The following is a 19,434-nucleotide window of genomic DNA, read 5'->3' as shown; positions in this document are numbered from 1 at the left end:
AACTCAAGACTGTGAGATCATGACCTGAACTGAAGTCAGCCGCTTAAATGACTGAGCCACCCAGGTGCCCCTCCTCCCAATTTTTTTTATGTTTATTTTTGAGAGAGAGAGAGAGAGAGAGAAAGCATGTGAGCAGACAGGGGAGGGGCAGAGAGAGAGACACACACACACAGAATCCAAAGTGGGCTCCAGGCTGTCAGCACTGAGTCCAATGTGGGGCTCGAATCCATAAACCACGAGATCATGAACCAAACTTGGATGCCTAACTGACTGAGCCACCCAGCCACCCCTCTGGTTTCCCATTTTTAAATGAGAATTGAGGGGTCAGATGACATGCACTCCAGGATCATGGGCAGCCATGATAGTCCTAGAGTCTTATCTCCATTGTTGAGGCACGGACCCCACATGTCCAACACATCGGCACACTGAGTGTAGTTCTGGGTCCTAGGATGCCAAGAGAACACTTGGGAGAATCCTCACCACACAGTTAAAGTGAAACATCTGCATCTTGGGACTTTGAGTCACTGGGCGTCCCTGTGACTCCTTCAAGACCTGTGGTTTTTTGGCAGCATGAATGCTTTAGATTTCTGGTCACTTGTTTCTTGGGCACCAGTTATTCAGTGACTTCAAATATCTCACTTCAGTGAGCAAGGCAGTAAGATGTTGCTCCTCACATGGTTGTCCCGTAGCCCTTCCCTGTGAACCATCCCAACTGAGGCAGGTTTCTGTTGTTCACAGGACAGTTCTGCAGATCGATTCCTCAGCAGCTTGGGAAGATTCATGACAGGACTAGACACAAAAAATAATGTCAAGGTAAAGCCCTTTGTTCTAGTAGCTTCTTGATGAACAACTTATAATGTTGACAGGTGTATTCATGACAGGAAAGAGCTACTAGTTTTACCACGGAGGCCATATAGTATAGCAATGAAGAGAATTTGCTTTGCCACAGACATGGCAAGTGAACTGTTGTGATCTTGACTACGTTACCTAACTATCTAAGCCTCGGTTCACTAATCTAAGAAAGGGAGACCGTAATCATGGCTACCTTAAAGCTGTGGTGAGGATTGAGTGAGTTAAAGGTATAGGGTAGTTGGCATGGTGCCTGGCCTTACGGGTTCATGCTCTGTATACCCTGGCTGCTGTGATTACTTTGCCATGTTCTTGGACTATAATGTTTTATCTTGGTGTATGACTGTAATTCCTAAAATTCATGCCCATGTTTTCTGTATGTCCATCTACCTCTGGGAGCAGGATTTGGAAGCATTACTTCATACCTGGTGTATTTTATTTTAGGTGTGGTTCAACAATAAGGGCTGGCATGCCATTAGCTCTTTCTTGAATGTCATGAACAATGCCATCCTCCGGGCCAACCTGCAGAAGGGAGAGAACCCGAGCCAGTATGGGATTACTGCTTTCAATCACCCTCTGAATCTCACCAAGCAACAGCTCTCAGAAGTGGCTCTGTAAGTGTGACTGTGTCTGAATGGGTGGGGTAAGAGGACAAGAGGGTGTTGGTGGACTCCTGGAGTAGAGGAAGGAAGTACAAAATTGGTTCTCGAGTACCAGCTGAGGTCACAGTTATATTATGGTATATCTGGGTTAATTCAGGTTCTGGGCAGACAATGATCAATTTATGAATTGGCTGACAGGGATTAAACTGCAGAAGATAAAGGACTCTGATGTCTAAAAACCATTACATTTAGTAAATTGTCACTAAAATCCCAAAATATTTTATCTCACTAACCGGTGTGCCTGGGTGGCTCAGTCAGTTAAGTGACCTACTTCGGCTCAGGTCATGATCTCGCAGTTTGTGAGTTGAAGCCCCAAGTCAGGCTCTGAGCTGTCAGCACAGAGAGACTGCTTCCAGTTCTATGTCAGCCCCTCTTCCTCTCCTGCTCTCAAAAAATGAATAAACATTAAAAAATAAATTAAAAAATGGTTTTATTAGTTTTGAAACCACTGTTTGTAAACTTGGTGAGGCATACTCTTATCAGCTTTTTAAAAATTTTTTATTTTTTAATATAATTTATTGTCATATTAGCTTCCATACAACACCCAGTGCTCATCCCAACAAGTGCCCTTCTCAATGCCCATTCCCCACTCCCCCCGCTCCCCAATCAACCCTCACTTTGTTCTTTGTATTTAAGTATCTGTTATGGTTTGCCTCCCTTCCTCTCTGTTTGTAACTTTTGTCCCCCCTTAATTCTTGAATCGTGTGTGTGTGTGTGTGTGTGTGTGTGTGTGTGTGAAGTTTAAAACTGGTATAATGTAGCTTAAAGTACATAGCCTTTGGAATCAGAGATCTGTGTTTGAATCTGGCTTTTAAATTTCTAGATGTATGATGTTAAATGAGGCAATTCATGTAAATTGCCCAAGTCTAGCAGTCAGCATTGTTGATATCACGTTGGATTCTTTCCTGTATATGGAGCGTGGCACAGCTATTTCTGCTGAACTCATATAGATTATCAATATATGTCACTAGGATCTTTATACCAAACTTATATAAAATTAATATATATATAGATTATATTATATCCTTCTTAATAAACATATAGTTCTTAGAATAAGAATCTGATAGAATTTTTGTTATGCGTTACATAGACCGCACACTATTGTTTTCAAATTTATTTATAGCCAGAAATTAACTTATTTGAATAGGTTCACACTAATATTTCTGCTTTATTTAGTTTTCAAGATACAGTAGTCCTATATGTGTAGAAATTTACAACTTAATGCTCTTAAGAGTCAAGAAAGGAAGACCAAAATGAATGCCATTTGGCCATTAGACTTTTTAAAATAATTTCACTATGGCAATGGGTTCTTTTTTGCCTCACTGAAATCAGTTTTGCATTTTAATTATCAGTATTTTTTTTTTTTTTAGTTGAAAATAATCATCTTTAACCCTGAATGAAATTCATTTTGTGAACAGATATTTTCCCCCCAGGCTATGCCCCAGATCTCAGACACTTGTGTGTGCGTATGTGTGCGGTATGTACATGCACATGTATCTTGCTTGATTGGGTCCTCAACTGCATCAGCGGCCCCTCATAGCCTCACTGTCTTTTGTTTGCAGGATGACTACATCAGTGGATGTCCTTGTGTCCATCTGTGTCATCTTTGCAATGTCTTTCGTCCCGGCCAGCTTTGTGGTGTTCCTGATCCAAGAGCGGGTCAGCAAAGCAAAGCACCTGCAGTTCATCAGTGGAGTGAAGCCTGTCATCTACTGGCTCTCCAATTTTGTGTGGGACATGGTAAGAACTCCAGTCTTCTGCTGTTTTATAAATCATTAGGGCTGTGGATTGGATGAAAGAGCCCCTCTGGCTTTTCTAAAAGTGTACGAGCTAGTCAAAGATGAATGAAAAAGGAAAAGGCAGAGGCAGTTATATACTCTCATGACACTAAATAACTAAATATGGCATCAGATACAGAGCTGATCTCCCACCAGAAAGAAAAATCTGCCTACACTGCAATTAATACCACTGCCACTTCCTAAGTGACCCCTTTTCAAAGTAACGTCAAGCTGGAAGACTCTTAATCCAAACTCCATTGCCTCTGCCTTGTCTGGTAGATTTTCACCTCCAGAATCAAGGTGTTCTTTACCTTAGTAGGGAATCCATCTTTCAGTTGAAAACTATACATTTTACCCAAAAGCTTATCCATCCATTTCAAATATATTTTTGTGCCAGGTCTAATACAGTGCTTTTGTTCAGATCAATATGGAGGACTTAAAAGAATTCTGAAGTCCTAATTTTTGTAAAGTGGAGTTGAAGTATATCTCCCTTGACTTCCATTAATCGTAAGCCACACAGAACAAATTTAATTCTTCTCCCACTGCACAGTCCTTCAGGTATTCGAAGACAACTTTCATTTAACCCATCTTTTCCCCAGATAAGATGATCTATATGAGGACACACTTTGTAATCTCTAAAGCACTGTACAAACATGAGTGATGATGATGGTGTCTGTTCTGATTATACCAACCCTCTCAGACTTATCACTGTTCTGATATGTTGCCTTTCTATGGCCATGTTCCACGTTGTTAATGTTCCTTTTGAAAAGGCAAGCCGAAAACTAACCTTGTGTTCAGGCTGAGGTCTGAAAGGTTACAAATCTAGAGAGAGTTGATCTTTATCCCATACTTTCATTATTCAGCCCACAGGTATTGCATGGGGAAGTAGCACTGTCTTGATGGCGACTTGGTAGTGAACTGCAATTTCCATTTCATAGAATGATTGGTGAATGGAGTCTCTTTCACTCTATACTAATGCAGTTGACTTTTTGAACCTAAGCTTTATATCTGTCCCTATGATACAGCATCTTGTTTAGCATCCATCTGGTTTTGTTTTTATCTTGATCCAGTGATTACTTCATTCGGTAAACACATACTGAGTGCTCACTATGTATCTGACTGTGGCAGGCACAGGAGGCTCAGAGATGGAAGATCAAGTCTGACCGCAGAGCTATCACTTATCTTCATATGTGTTATCTGTCCCCCACCCCCACCCCACCCCTGCTTTAGAGACTCTGAAATTCACTAAAAGCATGCCTTCATCTAAGTTGTTGATAAACTACTGGGAAGGATGGGATTGAGGCAGAGTCCTGCAGTCTGAAGCTCAAATTCTTTTAACAGCCAACAAGTCCACTATCACCTCCCTGCCTGTGCTTTGGTCTGCCAGCTATGAATTCTCATAATTGTCCTGTAGTCAAGTCTTTATATCTGCATTTTAATGCTTGACACACTGTCAGGACAGACTTTAAAATTACTCTCAGTGTGATGAAACCATTCTGACATTCATGTTATGAGGTAAGCACTTATAAATAGATTACATGTGAGATTGAAGTTGGGCAGACTCTAATATAGCATTAATGGTGAAACACACAATCATCTTTGGGAAGACTAATGGAAGCTTATTTGCTGCCTGTGAAATTGTAATTACTCTGACTGGGAATCCATTGTTCACTATAAGTTTACTGAGCGTGACACCTTGGCTTAGCTGTTGGAAAGACAGAAAGGGCATGCAGTTTATAAAATCAGCCAAGGGTAAAATGCTTGTCAAAATGTATTGTCCAGTATTCTGATTAATGCTTTATGTGGCTTCATTAATTCAAAGTTATTCTCCCAATATGTTTATCTGCCCTTTCTTGTCCTATGATGGTGAAGACTTGAGATGTGCTATCTCTGACTCAGGGGTGAACCTTATTTCCTTGTTTTTCACTTTTAGTGCAACTATGTGGTCCCTGCCACGCTGGTCATTATCATCTTCATCTGCTTCCAGCAGAAGTCCTATGTGTCCTCCACCAACCTACCCGTGCTAGCCCTTCTACTTTTGCTGTATGGGTAAGGCATCTGTGGATGGGAGTAAGGCATATAGTGCCCAGTGTCCAAGGAAGGCAGGGGACACCCAGTGGACATTTGTCTTTGTGCCTCACCAGGTGGTCGATCACACCTCTCATGTACCCGGCCTCCTTCGTGTTCAAGATCCCGAGTACAGCTTACGTGGTCCTCACCAGCGTGAACCTCTTCATCGGGATCAATGGCAGCGTGGCCACTTTTGTGCTGGAGCTGTTCACCAACAATGTGAGTCTGCAGAAAGAGCAGCTCCTGTGGGGATGAGCATCTCTGCGAGCCAGAGGACAGCGTGGAATAATGATCTAACACCACTTGTCTGTGGTGTTGACCCCGCTGACCACTTAATCCTTTTCCAGATTGTTTCCCCACTGGGTTTGAATAGCATGTCTTTCTCATCTTTTTCCTTATATTTCTTAGATTGATCAAACCCTTGAATTTCTTTTGACAGGTTCCTTGCTGTTCCCTGTATTTGGTCCTGTGCGATCTTTGCTTTCCACTTGAGATGCTATCTCTGTGTGATGCCATTCATTCCCGAGGCTTTGACCAACCCCCTCTCTGTGTCTTACATAGTTATCTCCCACATCTATGCCTTTAACCCTCATTGTTCCCTGAAACTCTAGTCTCAGGTTTTCACTTGCCTAGCAGATGGCCCCAGTTCGATTATTTCTAGATGCCCCATACTTGACCTGTCCTAATTATCTTTTCTTTCAGAACCTAGTACTTCTCTTGTCATTCCTGTCACACTGGATGGCATTCCTATCGATCCAGTCACCCCAACTGGCAGTATTAGAGTCATCGCAAATGCTTTGTTTTTATTATGTCCCACATTGAACTGTTTATCTTGTCTGGTCTTCTTGTTCCAGATATCTTTAAGGGCCTCTCTCCATTCCTGTTGTCATTGTCTTTGTCCAAATACCTTGACTTAGCATGTGAGGCCTTTAGTGGTGCATAGCTCTTCCTGGCCAGATCTCACCACACCTTTTCCCAAGGCTCTGTAGCTTCAGCTGAGTTTGTTGTTGCTTTAACTCTCCATGCTGCTGTAGGCCTGATTTCTTTTATCATAGTCTGGTAGTATCTCACTAAGCCTTCAATATTGCGCTCAAATGTGAAGCTTTCCTTTACCTGCCCAGTGTGAGGTGTTCTCTCCCCTGTGCTCCTCAAATGCTCAGTTCATGCCTCCAGTACAACAGCTATTCAGTTATGTAGTAATTTCCTCAGAGTAGAGACTGTTTATTAACCTTGGCCTCCCCTGTGCCCTAGCACAGGGCATCCAGCACATGGCAACTTAATTGTTGGATAATTTGGCCACTGACTTGATGTGTACAAGAAGAATTTTTAAAATTCCAACAAAATCCTGAAACTGAAATAGTGACCCAGACATAAGCAATTTGCTTTGAAACGCTAAGCCAGTATTTTATTATGGTTTTGCTTCTGATTAAACATAACTATGTTTCCAAATTTTGCTCATATTTCTACATATTTATAGCATTACCCCAAATTTTCTTTTTCTTTTTTTTTTTACTTCAGATTTTCTAAGGAGGAAATTTTATTACATTTTATATCATCAACTATGGCTGTTGCTATTTATTGGTGACTGAATTCAAAGGTCCATTTTGACCCCAGGGAATCCAGATTTTTCTAATCTCGTATTCTAATCTCGATCGTGATACATTTTTAGCCTAAACTACAAATAGCATTCATTTGAAGAAATGACATTTCCTTCTTCTTCTTTTTTTTTTATTATTATTTTTTTTTTTTAGAAACTGAATAACATCAATGATATCCTCAAGTCTGTATTCTTGATCTTCCCACACTTTTGCCTGGGACGGGGGCTCATCGACATGGTGAAAAATCAGGCAATGGCTGATGCTTTGGAAAGGTTTGGTGAGTGACAGCAGTGTCTGGAGGGTGCTTTCATGGAGGTCACAGTTTTCATGGGCCTTGGGACTCTGGGCTTTGATTTAGAAAGAGGCTGGTGACTGGGCATAGGACTTCGCCCCACTAAGTGCGTTCATGACAACGAAACTGGATGTGGCATGGGTCTTTTGAGGCAACATTTGTCTGTGCCTCAGATAGCATTGAGAGAAGTGAGAGGGCAATTTTGGAGGTAAGGAAAACACTGGCTTCATTTTGGACCCAATGCATAATACCCCTGGTTGGGTTTGTTAGTCATTGGAAAGGCACACCACAGTAAGTGCACAGGAGATATTTAAGGAATGTAAGGAATATTCCCATAAAGCCAGCTTATTTAATTAGTTCACTAGGTTATATTATATGCTATTGGAAGGGACATCATTTTAAAGTGCTCTCTAATCTTTAGTGAAACAGTTTGCTAAAATACCCTTAAAATTACCCTGGACTGTTTGCCTTTTTAAAAAGGATTTTTGGCATGTCTCATTAAAAAGGAAAGATACAAAATTAGAGAACTAATACAAGTTACTTCTGAAATCTGACTGATCATTGGGTCATAGTATATTTTCCCAACATGCTGCCCTAAATCAGACTTGGAAAGTAGTCACTCCCTTACTTTTTCCTCCTTGTCATAGACAAGAACCATTGGTGTTTCTAGGAATATAGATGAATTTGAGGAAGGGCCACGATCTTTGGTGCCTCCATTCTGATTGGATCTCTGCATTGTGTCTGCCAGGGGAGAATCGTTTTGTTTCACCACTGTCTTGGGACTTAGTGGGACGAAACCTCTTCGCCATGGCCGTGGAAGGGGTGGTATTCTTCCTCATCACTGTTCTGATCCAGTACAGATTCTTCATCAGGCCCAGGTGAGAATTTTCTCAGAACTCATGGAGCACCTGGTTGAGGCTCACAGAGGAACATGGGGAAGCACTGGTCAGTGGTGGTTGTTTTGGACTGAACTCAAGACATTCCAACTGATTTTCTTAATGCGGGTATCCTCTAGCCCACAGCACTGCTGATCCTAAAAACTACAGAGAGTATATTTTATAGGACTTTGTTAGAAATTGGGTCTTTGTCTTGAAAGATACCTTGAAAGGTTGATTCTTTTTTTCCTTAAAAATTTTCCCCCAAGACCTGTAAATGCAAAGCTTCCTCCTTTGAATGATGAGGATGAAGATGTGAAGCGGGAAAGACAGAGAATTCTTGATGGTGGAGGACAGAATGACATTTTGGAAATCAAGGAACTGACAAAGGTGAGACAGTGAGTTCAGGCTGTAACAACTTGTCTTCAATTGTTTTCAGCTTTTTTTGAAAATGGTCAGTTTTGCTGATTTGTTTAATAAAAAGAGCATGCTTCCCCAAATGTGTGCATCTATATCAAGTGACTATCTAGTATTTAATTGTATTTAAAATACACTGAGGGGACTTCTTAAAGAAATCCTGCTGAGAATATTTTGTAATATGAAGTGTTGTTCTCAAGTACATTTGTTTTTCATGCTTACACTTTTGTGTTTGTTATTAAAATGTACAAAAATTGTATATCCAGTCAAAGCTGAGGTAGGAAGAATAAATGGCTGATTATGAGAGTCATAGTCTAAAATGCTGATCTATCTCCATTGCTCAGGGGAAAGGTTTGTTTCAGTCCATGGTAGGTGCCAGAATCCTAACAGTTCATTTTTTTGTAATATATACAAACAATATTTGCAGTGTGTCAATGATACATTTTTACCATGTACAGTTTAATTTTTAAAATATGTAGAATATCAGGTAAATGAAAAATTATATTTTAATGACTAATATGTCTTTTGAGAAGGTTGATATTAGGGGCACGTGGGTGGCTCAGTGGTTAAGTGGACAACTCTTGATTTCAGCTCAGGTCATGTGAGATCAAGCCCCATGTTGGGCTCTACACTAACAGCAAGCATGGAGCTTGCTTGGGATTCTTTCTCTTCCCCTCTCTCTGCTCCTCCCTCACTTATGTGCATGTGCAGGCCTGCATGTTCTTTCTCAAGATAAACTTAAGGAGCACCTGGGTGGCTCAGTCAGTTAAGTTTTGGACTCCAGCTTAGGTCATGATCTCACAGTTCATGAGTTTGAACCCTACATTGTGCTCTCTGCTGACAGTGCAGAGCCTGCTTGGGATTCTCTCTCTCTCTCCCCCTCTCCCTCTGCCCATCCCCCTCAAAAATAAACTTTTAAAAAAAAAAAAAAAAAAGTTGCTTTTAAATTAAAAATAAAAAAAAATTCCCTTTTTTTTTTTTTTTTTTTTTTTGAGCTTCAAAGTCCTTCAGAAGCCTGTTGCTGCAGAGACAGACCAAGGCTCTTAGCATATCAAATATGTGACTTAGTTTTATCGATGAGTCTTATTTCATGTGTATTTGGGTTATAATTCCCTCTTCCACAGTTGCTTGGGATAGCTGTGACTCACCATGGCTCATGAATGTGTGCACTTTGTCGGTTGCAGATCTACAGAAGAAAGAGGAAGCCTGCTGTTGACAGGATCTGTGTTGGCATTCCTCCTGGCGAGGTAAAGGCACTTGATCTACACTTTTCTTGTCCCTATTAATTCCAACTGTCTACCCAATCAAACAACGATGTCTGGAAAGGTAAAAGTGTCTTTTAAAGGCTTCTCTATTCATGTCTATATGGAGCAGTCAGTCATTGAGAAGATGGGGATTCCATATGTCAAAAGGCAATTATTTGGGATAAAAGGCAATTTCAGAAAAGAACGCACATGGGGTGCCTGAGTGGCTCAGTCAGTGAAGCGTCAACCATTGGCTCAGGTCATGATTTCATGGTTAGTGAGTTCAAGCCCTGCATGAGGCTCTGTGCTGACAGTTCAGAGCCTGGAGCCTGCTTCGGATTCCGTGTCTCCCTCTCTCCCTGATATTCCCCTGCTCATGCTCTTGCGCGTGCACGCTCCCTCTGTCTCTCTCTCAAGAATAAATATTTAAAATAAATTTTTTTATTAAAAAAAAAAGAACACATGTCTCAAGTGGGACTTTGTGATCCATTCAAGATGGTGAAATTCAAATAGATTTTTTTAAAGTAGGTTTTTTCTTTATTCATGTTTGTGTTCTTTTCTGCCCTTTAGCCAGATAAGATGGTGAAATGTGATTGGTAGGCTTTCATTACTGTTTTTTACACATGAGCTTTGGTTTCAACCTCATGACTCAAATAATATTTACAAATATGCTCAATATATCTCAATATAATATATATTTAAATATCTATATAAGTTCTTAAAATCAGAAAAAAATGGACTCTTCATCGATATTTAAGAATGATGTTTTAGAATCATGTTATCTGAAAACCCAGCCGAGGTGACTGTTTTATAAGGCTGATTTATATGCATATTTTTAGTAGTTTGCTTATACGGCTTACCCAATCTTTTTCAGTGCTTTGGACTTCTGGGAGTTAATGGGGCTGGGAAGTCATCAACTTTCAAGATGTTAACTGGAGATACTACAGTTACCAGAGGAGATGCTTTCCTTAACAAAAATAGGTGAGAAAAGATGTAGACTGTATTTTACCACAAAAACTTTTTTTTTTACCTTATTTAAATAAATATATTTTAATATTTTGGATTGTAACAGTACTACATAGTTTATAAAAATGTTGAAATACAAAAGTTTAAAGAAGATAAAAATCATCAATAATCCCACTACCTAGTGATAACTACTATTTACATTTTTTCAATCCCCATGTTTTTATTTTAATAGTTTATTGTGTCAAGTTGGTTTCCATATAACACCCTGTGCTCATCACAAGTGCCCTCCTCCCTGCCCATCACCCCCCTTCCCCTCCCCCCATCCCTATCAGCCCTCAGTGTTCTCAGCATTCAAGAGTCTCTCACCATTTGCCTCCCTCCCTCTCCCCAACTATTTTCCCCTTCTTCTCCTGCGTGGTCCTCCGTTAAGTTCCTCCTAATCCACCTATACGTGTAAACATCCCATATGTTGTTTTTTTTTTAACACCTTTCTTCAGGTGTAATTTATATCCCATGTAGTTTACCTGTCCTAAGAGTACAACTGAATGATTTCTAGTCAGTTTGCAAGATTGTGCACTCATAACCACAATCCAGTTTTAGAACATTCCCATCAGCCCAAATCTATGTTATATATACATATAAATACATTATAAAATTGAGATCATCCTGTATCTAGATTTTTAAAATTAGTTTCCTGTTAATGAGTGCACTATGGATAGTTCCCAATGGGTTACATATCCTAAGATGTAGACTACATTGCTACATAAATGCCCTTCTGTACATTTATCTATAGTTTATTTAATCAATTCCTTATTGCTGGACATTTATTGGCTTCTGTTGTTCATTATGTAAATGTGTCCTTGTAGTCATCTTGTATTTCCTCCGGGAAAATTGCTACAAGGTGAAAGGGTGTATACTTGCCAAATTGCCCTCCCCAAAGGGTTTATCAATTATTGAGGCGACATTAAGCCATTTTCTGAGAATGCACAGGTGACTAAGTGGTCTTTAGTGGGTACACCTCCACTTTAGAGACCAATTAGGCAATGTTGCCCTTGAATACTCTAAATATGGGTGGCTTCTCTGGGCTTTTTATACGGAGAGATGGTAAAAGACCGTCACTTTTGAACTTTTCTGACCATGATCCAAAGTAGCGAATACAGTTACCTCTCAACCTAATAAATACCTAAAAATACATAAATAGGTATATCTTTAAAAGAAAACTGGCCGTGGCCCACTAAGTATTTTGTGACCCACTAATGGATGATGACTCACAATTTGGAAATAATGGATGGGGGCTACAAGCCCATAAAATTGAAAAGAGCAAGGGACTAATGTACTCATAGGTCCCTTCTTCTGTCTCATCCAGTTTTTTTAGTAGCAGAATAAAGGAGGTTTAAGAGAACTGAAATTCTGCAATAGTAGGCCTAAGGCTGCACACCTGCTTCCCCAGGCTTTTAGTCCTAGTACCAGCCTCCTTGGACATAAAACAATGTCAGCAATAACAGGCCCAAACTAAGATTTGTCACAGTAACTGGTTATAAGAGCTGGCTGGGGCAGTGTTGCTGTGAGGGCCCAACATCATGTGTGTGGACACCTCAGTCATAATTCTGGAAAAGGCTGGCCCTGGGAATATTAAACTGATCTGCAAAGAGGAACAAATATTGCTGAAAGGTCAAAAGCAGACACTCTCCAGACATGGCTAATGTGTAGCCATCAGACTGGATGGGGCCTGAGCTTCTCCCACATCAAGGATTCTTTACCTGAGCTTGGCTTCATGGGGCCCAAAAGCAGTTTCTGCCAATATATGTAAAGTTGGATCCATAGGTATATATATAGTCATCAGATTTTCAGAGAGTCTGTGATAAAACAACAACAACAAAAGACCCCCAAAACAAAACCCTTAAAAACCAGAAGGGTGCCCACATTGGGTATATAGTGGGACCAGGGAGTCTGGACCATGTTGTGGCTGAGTCAATGTAGAACAGCAGATAGTAGAGGAAGGGAGGTTACACCCAGAGTTGCTTGGCCTCCTCTGGGTCTGAATGGCCATGAAGGACACTTTCAAGTAACAGAGTACTTTGTACATACGACTGGAACACAGAAGTCAAGTCTGGGATGGATACTTAGTGCTGAAGTCCTGGGGACCTATGAGTGAGGTTGTTGGTAAAGATATCACTGCAGTTGGGATGGACTTGAGGATCTTGAAATGGGACTGAGCCTGCAGATTAAGGTGTTGGGAGAGCCAGGTGCGAGTGGGCAGAACAGAGTTAGGAATCCTGACTGCCAGGAGGGGCTGGCATCCTTCAAGCTATAGCAGGTGTGCTCACTGGTTATTGTTGTCACATATGAGCATACTTTATAGGAACATTGGGCAAGATTATCTGATCAGAGTATCTCTAAATGCTTAAAACCTGACCAGTTTTTTCTTTGCAGTATTTTATCAAACATCCATGAAGTACATCAGAACATGGGCTATTGCCCTCAGTTTGATGCCATCACGGAGCTACTGACTGGAAGAGAGCACGTGGAGTTCTTTGCCCTCTTGAGAGGAGTCCCAGAGAAAGAAGTTGGGAAGGTACTGTGAGCACCAGAAAGCCAGCCTGTCCTCTTTGGCTGGCAAACAGTAGACCTTATGTCTTTGCTTTCACAAATGACCATTGGTTTCAGGGTCTTCTTACTCATGGATGCAACAATGAAATGCTGGCTCTTGGCCCCTACTTACAGGGTGGGAATCCATGGTGATGGTGGGGTAAGGGTGACTGGCAGGCACATGACGGAGGGCAGAGAGGAAGTGCTGTTCCCACCCATACGAATCCCTTCCCCCTGCTTTTTGGCTCCTTGGCACTTGCTAGGTCATGATTAGAGAATCTACTCAGTGAAAAGAATTTTTCTAGTCTTACTCAGTAAAGAAACGTGACATATAAGGAAGCATGATAAAATTAACAAAGCAGACATGAGTCAAGGTGCTTTTCTTTACTCTAGGTTGGTGAATGGGCAATTAGAAAACTGGGCCTGGTGAAGTATGGAGAAAAATACGCTGGTAACTATAGTGGAGGCAACAAACGCAAGCTGTCAACAGCCATGGCTTTGATCGGTGGGCCTCCTGTAGTGTTTCTGGTGAGTAGAACTGTGAATGGAAAACTATTTTGGCCTGAATAGAGAACATCACTTTTTCTAAAGTCCTGTATATCCAGGGATATTGCCTGATTAGCTTGGCTAATGGCAGGCCATCCTTCTTCCAACCAGAAACAGCAGAGTGGCCTTAGAAAATCAGAGGGAAGTTTTTCTGATACACACTGGGGTGGTTTTGCTATGCCCTCACATGCTCCAAAAGAGAGATGCCCCAGGGACCTTGTTTCTCTGGTGTGGAGAACCCTGACAGGTGTGGTTAAGTCTTGGATATGTGATTTGACCTTTCTGTGGAACATTCTTTCTGACCATCTATGTGTTCATCCCCTGTAGATGGAGATTATGGTTTCAAGATCCCCAAGGTGGCACCTGGGTAATAGTGCTTACATACAGATAAATGGAAAATAGAACATTAGACTGGACAGTGGCCCATGACCCTTTTTTTCTGCATTGAAGTTATTACAGAAAGAAGCCTTGGGTGAAGGCTTTCATGTTATCCAGGTCATTTGGATCTGTAGTCTGTTTCTCTAAGACTAGCAAATACTACATAACAGACTAAGCTGGAGTGAGTTGGAATAAAAAAAGAAGAAAAGTAATTTTGCCAAAGCCTTATCCAGACTTCAATAGAGATTTTAGAGAAAAAGGAATTTTTAGTGTATACTTGTCAGTCATAAAAAGACGATTGAAACTAAATAGGTTTTTCCTTTCCCTTTCTATTTATTTGGAGAAATTTAATTTTATAAAAAAAATTGGGTTTCCTACTTTGATGACATATTTATAAGAGTGAACTGGTTACAAACAAGCATGCAGTTTATTCTGGTATGTAAGGTCTGGTTCTTTGGTCCAACAAGAAAGAGCCTAAACTTTAACTTGGCATTCTCGTTATTTCAAAGATGCTTCTGCACTTCAAAACAAATCTGTATTTGATGTGTTTTCCACAAATAACAGGATTTATTTTATTCTGATCACAGGATGAACCTACCACAGGCATGGATCCCAAAGCCCGGAGATTTCTGTGGAATTGTGCCTTAAGTATTGTCAAGGAAGGGAGATCAGTAGTGCTTACATCTCATAGGTCAGTAGCAAAGACTTGGCTTGGCATCCGTGTTGTGTAATTTAAAAATTTTCCAAATAGTGGATGTGATCATGGTATAAAAATTAGAAAATATAGAAAGGCAAAGAGAAAAACAGTGACAATTACCAGAAATTGCCTCACTAGAAGAAAACTGCTATCATTAAGCTATATATATCTTTGCAGTTTTCCTTTGCAAATCTCTACGTGTGTGTGTGTGTGTGTGTATCTTTACGAGCAGAAATGCAAGCTTTGTATAGATACTGTTCTTTTTCACTTAATATTTTGTAAACATTTCAAGTCAGTACATATAGATGTGTCATCCTTTCTCATAGCTATAAGTTGAAGTATTCCGATAGGCTATGCCCTAATTTATTTAACTGTTCCTCTTTTTGTAGACATTTTGACTGTGTGCATTTTTTTTATCTCTACATCTTCATATATTTGTAAGAGGATGCAATTATGCCCTAGGTAGCTTGGAATCTATTTCTTTGAAATTCCTGAGGTCCTATCATGTCCTGATGGTTAGAGGAGCACCTTTCTAAAACAAAAATCTGTGTTCCCACAGTATGGAAGAATGTGAAGCTCTGTGCACTAGGATGGCAATTATGGTGAATGGGAGGTTCCGGTGTCTTGGCAGTGTCCAACATCTGAAAAATAGGTAACAAAGACCATTTCCTTGGGATGACACCTACTGAGAAAGCTGGCATTTATTCTTTTTGTGAGCATATACATGGTGGCTCTAAACTAAAGGGAAATAAACAGAACAAAATGGTGTAGTGGAAAGAATGAGGGCTTTGAAGTCCAACAGCGCTGCATTCAAATTCTGTCTTTACCTTTCACTGGTGTGTGCCCTTGCATAAATTCCTTCACCTTGCTGAGAGCCTGTCTCCCAGGACTATCTACCTTCTGGCCTCGTGAAGCACATAAAATCAGAAATTTTACACGTGTCGTATGGTTAGAGCATAAGCTTTGGACTCCAACACAAATGAGTCCACATCCTGTACCAGAGGCAAATGACTAACTTCAGTTTCTCTGTAGCATCTGTCAGACTTATGTCCAGGTGAAGATTCAGTGAAATCATGTGTCTAAGGCACTCGGCATGGCACCAGAATAGGTAGTCAGTAATCGGTAACTAGTTCCTTCTCTCAGATACTTATTTCTGGGTCTGTTGTGGATCTTCCTGTCTCATGGCACCAAAAGGGTAGGGTTAAATATTCTTTTGAGAGGTTTCCTGAGGATCTTCCATTTGAGGTTTGTTTGTTTTTTTCCCCTCCTGCTTTCAGGTTTGGAGATGGTTATACAATAGTTGTACGAATAGCAGGGTCCAACCCTGATCTGAAGCCTGTCCAGGAATTCTTTGGACTCGCCTTTCCTGGAAGTGTCCTCAAAGAGAAGCACCGGAACATGCTCCAGTACCAGCTTCCATCCTCATTATCTTCCCTGGCTAGGATATTCAGCATCCTTTCCCAGAGCAAAAAGCGACTCCACATAGAAGACTACTCTGTTTCTCAGACAACACTTGACCAAGTAAGCTTTAAATGTCAAAAGTAGCTGGCTTTTTAGGGTAAGGATTCCTGATCCCTGTCCCCCACTCCCATTATGGATCCTGGAGCAGTTTTGACCATCTGAGCTTGAATTTCTGATCTACCAGCTATGCTTATTACTAACTGCTCTGAATGTGAAAAGGGAGACGATTCTATCTACATTAGAAGGTTATTGTGAGCATAGTAATAATAATCACAATAACTATAATTTTTTGAGTCCCTGCCATAGGCCAGGCCTTTTGCCAGGTGACTTGTCCCATTTAAATTAGGTAACATCGGGGGCACCTGGGTGGTTCATCTCGGATCAGATCATGATCTCACAGTTGTGAGATTGAGCCCCATGGCAGGCTCTGCACTGGGCATGGAGCCTGCTTAAGATTCTCTTTCTTCCCTTCTTCCCTCCCCCCTCCCCCTTCCTTCTCTCCCATCCCTTCCCCTCTCATAAATGAATAAACGAATGAATAAAGATTGAATGAATACATAAATATTTAGGTTAGATAACCTCAGGTACCAGATTCTTGCACTTAGTAGCTATTTAGTAAATGTTAGATTTTGTCTTTCTTCCCTTTATTAAAATGTTTTGTTTTTAAAATTTTTTTAATGTTTATCCCTTTTTGAGAGATGGAGAGAGACAGAGCATGAGTGGGGGAAGGGCAGAGAGAGGGAGACACAGAATCAGAAGCAAGCTCCAGGCTCTGAGCTGTTAGCACAGAGCCCAATGCAGGGCTCAAACCCACGAACCATGAGATCATGACCTGAGCTGAAGTCAGACACCTAACCGACTGAGCCACACAGGTGCTCCTGTCCCTCTGTCCTTTTTAATCTGGCCTATATGAGTCAAAATAGATGAATGAGCAGATGGTGATTTGAGGGGCAATAGAAAGTTCAATTTTTAAATGTTTTAATGCTTTTTTTCAATTATCCCCTCTCCCTCTCACAGTTTTCTTGTTAATCTATTTATGCAATCTTGTATTCCCTTACCCTACTTTCCACATGGTGAAAATACAACTGGGATAAAGAAAGAGCAAGTAGAGAGTTATTTATAAAGGTCCATCTTTCTTTTGACAGGTATTTGTAAACTTCGCCAAGGACCAAAGTGATGATGACCACTTAAAGGACTTGTCATTACACAAAAACCAGACAGTAGTGGATGTTGCAGTTCTCACATCTTTTCTCCAGGATGATAAAGTGAAAGAAAGTTATGTATGAAGAATAGTGTTCACGCAGGATGACTGAAAGAAAGGAGGAACTGGCCCTCCCTTTGCACCATGTGAAGTGTTCCAAAAGAAAGAGCTGGATGTGTTTGCAGGAAGAAGTAAACTGGATACTGTACTGATACTATCTTCAATGCAATGCAATTCAATGCAATGAAAACAAAATTCCATTACAGGGGCAGTGCCTTTGTAGCCTATGTCTTGTATGGCTCTCAAGTGAAAAAGACTTGAATTTAGTTTATTACTTTATACCTATGTGAAACTCTAGTATGGAACCCAGCGGACATATGGGTTTGAAGTCACACTTTTTTTTTGTTTCTTTGTATTCTCACTGGGGTTGCAACAATAATTCATCAAGTAATTATGGCCAGAGATTATCAAAATCAAAAGGCATGTACACCTTCATTCATTAAGCCGTGCCATGCCAGGAGACTGGTTTCCCAGTGACACATCCATTGCTGGCAATGAGTGTGCCAGAATTACTAGTGCCAAGTTGCTCAGAAAGCCTGAAGGACCATGGTGTGTCATGCACCCTTTTGTGAAAGCTGCTCTGCTTCAGAGTCTATCAGCATCATAATCAGGTGACAAAATGGTGCCATGTGTGGGAAAGGCCTGCACTGATTCCATGATGAGCTGCTCTGGTGGTGGTAACATGCAAGTTGTGGGTGGCTCAAGACAGGTGAGGCTTGGTTCCATTCTTGTGTTGTCCCTTGCTTGGAGCCATGGAGTCATTTTTCTGGGACTTTTAAAATAAACTTAGATCCTGGAAAGAGGTGAAGAGCAGCCAAGTTGTTGAGGCTGCAAGCTGCTCAGGTCAGGTCATGGGAGTAGAGATGGCGTGTTCACACCTAGAGAGGCCTGTGTCCATTTGTCCTGGTTGTCTGCTAACACGGTACATTGCATCTCCAGTTCTTCCTGTTTGACCTAAGTGTAGTATTTCTGGCTTTTTAAGTTAATCTAGAATATTAAAAGATGGAATTGTATTTTGACAAAAATCTTTGTGCTTTTAATGTTATTTGGAATTTTAAGTTCTGTCAGTGACTTGTGAATCCTTGGACTGGCCTCTTTGTAGAACCCATGGCATAGAGGAATATGGCCTCACTGCCTCACTAGCCATTTCTCATGGAAGCCTGCAGATGGATCCTCTGACTAGTACCTAGTGACTAGAAAACAATGTGATGGTCAAAATCTCATGACAATATTATATTTGAGTTTAAGGTCGTCATTTAAAATACTCTTAATCTCAGTTTAAGTATTTTTTGAGTGTGTATTATAGCTGAATTGAGCGTGTATGTATGGATTGGGTGGGGAAAAATTAAGTCTCAGTAGATAATCCTGTGCCATGGTCTTCAGCTAACAGGTTTACAAATACAGGTTGTTTTGTTGCATTGGGGGCCCAGTGAAGGAATACTGGGCAGCCCTTTTTTTTTTTTTTTTTTTTTAATAGCAACAGTGCAAAAGCCAAAAGAGTTTAACTGTCATTAGGGTCACAAAACTAATGAGTACTTTCACAAAGAAGATCACTAGCTTCAAAACTTGTTGGGTAAAACAACTTGTGCTTAAGGTATATAGTACCTTCAAATAATTGGCTTTGAAGATCTTAGACACCGCATTCTGACAATCTCAAAATTTTCATCTCTTCAGTCCTGAGATAATCATGAAAAAAAATAACGCAAATGCTCCCACATGGAATATTTCAGACTTTTCTGACCCAGTCTTTT

General features: G+C 40.6%; 1 protein-coding gene across 1 annotated transcript in view; it reads left to right on the top strand.

Annotated features, from left to right (window-relative positions):
• The window catches only part of ABCA1 (ATP binding cassette subfamily A member 1), a 130,774-nt gene extending 111,617 nt beyond the window's left edge, over positions 1–19,157 (top strand). The window contains exons 35-50 of the mRNA XM_077769825.1: positions 739–813; positions 1,294–1,463; positions 3,074–3,251; positions 5,223–5,338; positions 5,434–5,578; positions 7,111–7,234; positions 7,998–8,127; positions 8,394–8,514; positions 9,726–9,788; positions 10,660–10,766; positions 13,185–13,326; positions 13,734–13,868; positions 14,852–14,955; positions 15,521–15,613; positions 16,239–16,482; positions 17,568–19,157. Coding sequence (XP_077625951.1) covers positions 739–813; positions 1,294–1,463; positions 3,074–3,251; positions 5,223–5,338; positions 5,434–5,578; positions 7,111–7,234; positions 7,998–8,127; positions 8,394–8,514; positions 9,726–9,788; positions 10,660–10,766; positions 13,185–13,326; positions 13,734–13,868; positions 14,852–14,955; positions 15,521–15,613; positions 16,239–16,482; positions 17,568–17,708 — 2,088 coding nt within the window. The 3' untranslated portion in view covers positions 17,709–19,157. The remainder of the gene's footprint in view (positions 1–738; positions 814–1,293; positions 1,464–3,073; positions 3,252–5,222; positions 5,339–5,433; positions 5,579–7,110; positions 7,235–7,997; positions 8,128–8,393; positions 8,515–9,725; positions 9,789–10,659; positions 10,767–13,184; positions 13,327–13,733; positions 13,869–14,851; positions 14,956–15,520; positions 15,614–16,238; positions 16,483–17,567) is intronic.
• The last annotated feature ends 277 nt before the right edge of the window (positions 19,158–19,434 follow it).

This window comes from Crocuta crocuta, unplaced genomic scaffold (assembly GCF_008692635.1).
Source record: "Crocuta crocuta isolate KB4526 unplaced genomic scaffold, BGI_CrCroc_1.0 scaffold95, whole genome shotgun sequence".
In the NCBI taxonomy this organism is placed as follows: Eukaryota; Metazoa; Chordata; class Mammalia; order Carnivora; family Hyaenidae; genus Crocuta; species Crocuta crocuta.
This window is presented reverse-complemented; position numbering and strand designations above follow the sequence as displayed.